We start from the raw sequence: 4,038 nt of genomic DNA on the forward strand, positions 1-4,038 counted from the left end.
GGTGGCGGGCGCCTGTAGTCCCAACTACTTGGGAGGCTGAGGCAGGAGAATGGCGTGAACCCGGGAGGCGGAGCTTGCAGTGAGCTGAGATCCGGCCATTGCACTCCAGCCTGGGTGGCAGAGCGAGATTCCGTCTCAAAAAACAAAAAAACAAAAAAAGAAACTCTACCTGTCACTTCCCTCCAAAGATCAAAGAGTAACCACTATCCTGACTTCTAATGCTCCAGATTAGTTTTGCTTGGTTTTGTTCTTACATAAAGGAGAAATATAACATATCCTTATATGTGGCTTCTTCAACATTGCTTTGTGAGACTCATCCATATTGTTGTATGTATTTGTGGTTTACTGGTTCTCATTGCTGCACTGTCCTATTCCATTGCATATATACCATAATTTCTCTCTTCTAATGATCATTCATCAGGAGGTCAGCAAGCAGAGAAGGGGTAACAACAAAAGCCCTTCTCCAGAGCTAAAATTTCAAAATGGTAACAGCTTGTGGTGCTGAATCACACCAGGCAAGGTGAGGCCCTGCCCTGTGTCACTGACTTAACTGATCATTACTTGTGCTTTTCAGATGAATGAAGTTACTTATTCTACCCTGAACTTTGAAGCCCAGCAACCCACAAAACCAACTTCAGCCTCCTCATCCCCAACTGCCACAGAAATAATTTATTCAGAAGTAAAAAAGAAGTAACGAAACCTGTCCTGCTCACCGCAGTGCTGATGTCTTTCAAGTCTCTCACCCTCATCACTAGGAGATTCCTTTCCCCTGTAGCGGTAGAGGGGTAGAGACAGAAAGAATTTTCTGCTACTCTTTCTTCCTAATAGGCACCTCCAGACTGCCTGGTCACAGCCCCTCCCTCAGTGTCAATAGATGAAAAGGTACATTGGGAGTCTATAGGAAACCCAACTTTCTTGTCATTGAAATTTGGCAAAGCTGACTTTGGGAAAGAGTGGCCAAAACTTCCCCTCCCTTTCCCTTTTCCCCACCTGGACTTGTTTTAAACTTGCCTGTTCAGAGCACTCATTCCTTCCCACCTCAGTCCGGTCCTATCACTCTAATTCGGATCTGCCATAGCCTTGAGGTTATGTCCCTTTCCATTAAGTACATGTGCCAGAAAACAAGAGAGAGAGAAAGGCAGTAATGCCTTCTCCTATTTCTCCAAAGCCTTGTGTGAACTCACCAAACACAAGAAAATCAAATATATAACCAATAGTGAAATTCCACACCCTTGTCCACTGTCAGGGTTGTCTACCTGTAGGATCAGGGTCTAAGCACCTTGGTGCTTAGCTAGAATACCACCTAGTCCTTCTGGCAAGCCTGTCTTCAGAGAATCCACTAGAAGCAACTAGGAAAATCACTTGCCAAAATCCAAGGCAATTTCTGATGGAAAATGCAAAAGCACAGATATGTTTTAATATCTTTATGGGCTCTATTCAAAGCAGTGCTGAGAGGGAGGGGTTATAGCTTTAGGAGGGAACCAGCTTCTGATAAACAATCTGCTAGGAACTTGGGAAAGGAATCAGAGAGCTGCCCTTCAGCGATTATTTAAATTATTGTTAAAGAATACACAATTTGGGGTATTGGGATTCTTCTCCTTTTCTCTGAGATATTCCACCATTTTAATTTTTGTAACTGCTTATTTATGTGAAAAGGGTTATTTTTACTTAGCTTAACTATGTAAGCCAATCCGATTGCCTTAGGTGAAAGAAACCACCAAAATCCCTCAGGTCCCTTGGTCAGAAGCCTCTCAAGGTTTTTTTGTCAGAGGCTCCAAATAGAAAATAAGAAAAGGTTTTCTTCACTCATGGCTAGAGCTAGATTTCACTCGGTTTCTAGGCACCTCAGACCAATCATCAACTACCATTCTGTTCCAAGTTTGCACCTGTGCATTTTCTGTCTGCCCCTACTCACTTTCTCAGGAAACCTTGGCCTCTGCTAAGGTGTATTTGGTCCTTGAGAAGTGGGAACACCTTACAGGGACACTATCACTCGTGCTGGTGGCATTGTTTACAACTAGAAAGCTGCACTGGTGCTGATGCCCCTTGAGGAAACAGGGCTGTGAGGAGGAGGATTGTAACTTAGGCCTAGCCTTTTTTAACAGCCTCTGAAATTTATCTTTTCTCCTATGGGGTCTATAAATGTATCTTATAATAAAAAGGAAGGACAGAAGGAAGACAGGCAAAAGTACTTCTCACCCAGTCTTCTACACCGATGGAATCTCTTTGGGGCTAAGAGAAAGGTTTTATTCTATATTGCCTACCTGATCTCATGTTAGGCCTAAGAGGCTTTTTCCAAGAGGATTAGCTTGGAGTTCTCTATACTCAGGTACCTCTTTCAGGGTTTTCTAACCCTGATATGGACTGTGCATACTTTCCCTCATCCATGCTATGCTGCATTATTTAATTTTTCCTGGCTAAGACCATGTCTGAATTATATATGAAAATTGTTCTATGTTTTTATAATAAAAATAATATATCAGACATCAACATACTGCCTCATGGTTGATACTACCTTAGACAATGTTTTTCTCTACAGGCAGAATAAACAAATTGTTCAATGGGGAGTCAGAGTAAAACTATTTCTTTTTTTTTTCGTTTTTGAAATAGAGTCTTGCTCTGTCACCCAGGCTGGAGTGCAGTGGCACTATCTCAGCTCACTGCAACCTCCACTTTCCTGGTTCAAGCAATCCCCCATCTCAGCCTCCCCAAGTAGCTGGGATTACAGGTGCATGCCACCATGCCCAGCTAATTTTTTTGTATTTTTAGTAGAGACGGGTTTCACCATGTTCACCAGACTGGTTTCAAACTCCTGACCTCAGGCAATCCGCCCACCTTGGCCTCCCAAAGTGCTAGGATTACAGGCGTGAGCAACTGCGCCCGGCCGTAGGCCATAAAACTATTTCTAAGTCTACAGATATTTGATCTAGTGATCAGAGAATTAGGTAAATTCATTTGCATACCTGCTAACAAAGTGAGTCTATCTGGGAGCAACAGACCACAGCTCCAACATGCCTGGGAGGAAGTGCCTACCTTCCTCTGGGACAGAAGATGATCTCATGAGTAAAAGACCTCCCAGCCTCTTCATTAGGGGCCAACAACCCTTCCCACTCTGGCGGCTCCAGTGAATTAGATGTAGCAATACAAGGGTCTCCACAGGTTCATTCACCTTCTAACTCTTCCTGGTTCCCAGTTCCTTTATTCTGCCCTCTAGGAGGGTCAGATCTCTTCTAACCTGAGTAGCCTTCATTTATTAATTCTGCTAAGTACTAAGCTATAACCTCATTTCCTTCACTTCCAAGCAATTGAAACACATGTGCTGTCTTTCCCTTTCCTCATCACCTAATTTTTCCTGGCCCTCTGCAGTGCCTCCATACCCAAGATCGCTGGAAACAGCACAAAATCAGTATCCATGTCTTGGCCAAATCCAAAGGCATTTTTACGGTCCTCACACGTTTTCCTTTTACAATATCTAAAATCACAGACAACTTTTCCATTCTGGAAAGTTCTCCTTCCTCCATATCCCACTTATGTACTGCTCCCCAACACCAGATTTAGTACTCAGACCTTTCTTATCTCCATCCACCCTCTTTCATCAGCTTAGTGACCTCTCTGGAGATGGCTCTTAATTTATATCTCTACCCCAACTACTTCCAGAACTCATGACACCCACATCCAAATACTGTGTGAAATTACCCATTTAAACAAGCTCTCCCACACAGCTCACTCATTTCTCCCAGTGACACCTCCTAAGTTTCCACAGCCCCTGCTCATTTGTTTCCAGATTCAATACACTGTGAAAGCCTCTTGATCCTTTTTTAACAACTCTCAGTTATACTATTCTCACCATTCCCACAAACCTAACTGACCCAGACCCTCAACAGCACACAGTCTTGCTTGACTTCTTGTCTCCAGTCTCTCTAAAATCTTCCTTGCATATGACTGCCTCATTACCTTCCTAAAAATTAGTTCACGGCCGGGCGCGGTGGCTCAAGCCTGTAATCCCAGCACTTTGGGAGGCCGAGACGGGCGGATCAC

General features: G+C 43.6%; 1 protein-coding gene across 4 annotated transcripts in view; it reads left to right on the forward strand.

Moving 5' to 3' along the window:
• Positions 1-2,488, forward strand: part of LOC105541640 (carcinoembryonic antigen-related cell adhesion molecule 1) — a 21,308-nt gene extending 18,820 nt beyond the window's left edge. For all 4 annotated transcript variants that reach the window (XM_011982788.1, XM_011982763.1, XM_011982773.1 and 1 more), the window contains one exon: positions 575-2,488. In XM_011982788.1, coding sequence (XP_011838178.1) covers positions 575-694 — 120 coding nt within the window. In that variant the 3' untranslated portion in view covers positions 695-2,488. The remainder of the gene's footprint in view (positions 1-574) is intronic.
• The last annotated feature ends 1,550 nt before the right edge of the window (positions 2,489-4,038 follow it).

The sequence above is a fragment of the Mandrillus leucophaeus genome, unplaced genomic scaffold (assembly GCF_000951045.1).
Source record: "Mandrillus leucophaeus isolate KB7577 unplaced genomic scaffold, Mleu.le_1.0 Scaffold106, whole genome shotgun sequence".
Lineage (NCBI taxonomy): Eukaryota > Metazoa > Chordata > Mammalia > Primates > Cercopithecidae > Mandrillus > Mandrillus leucophaeus.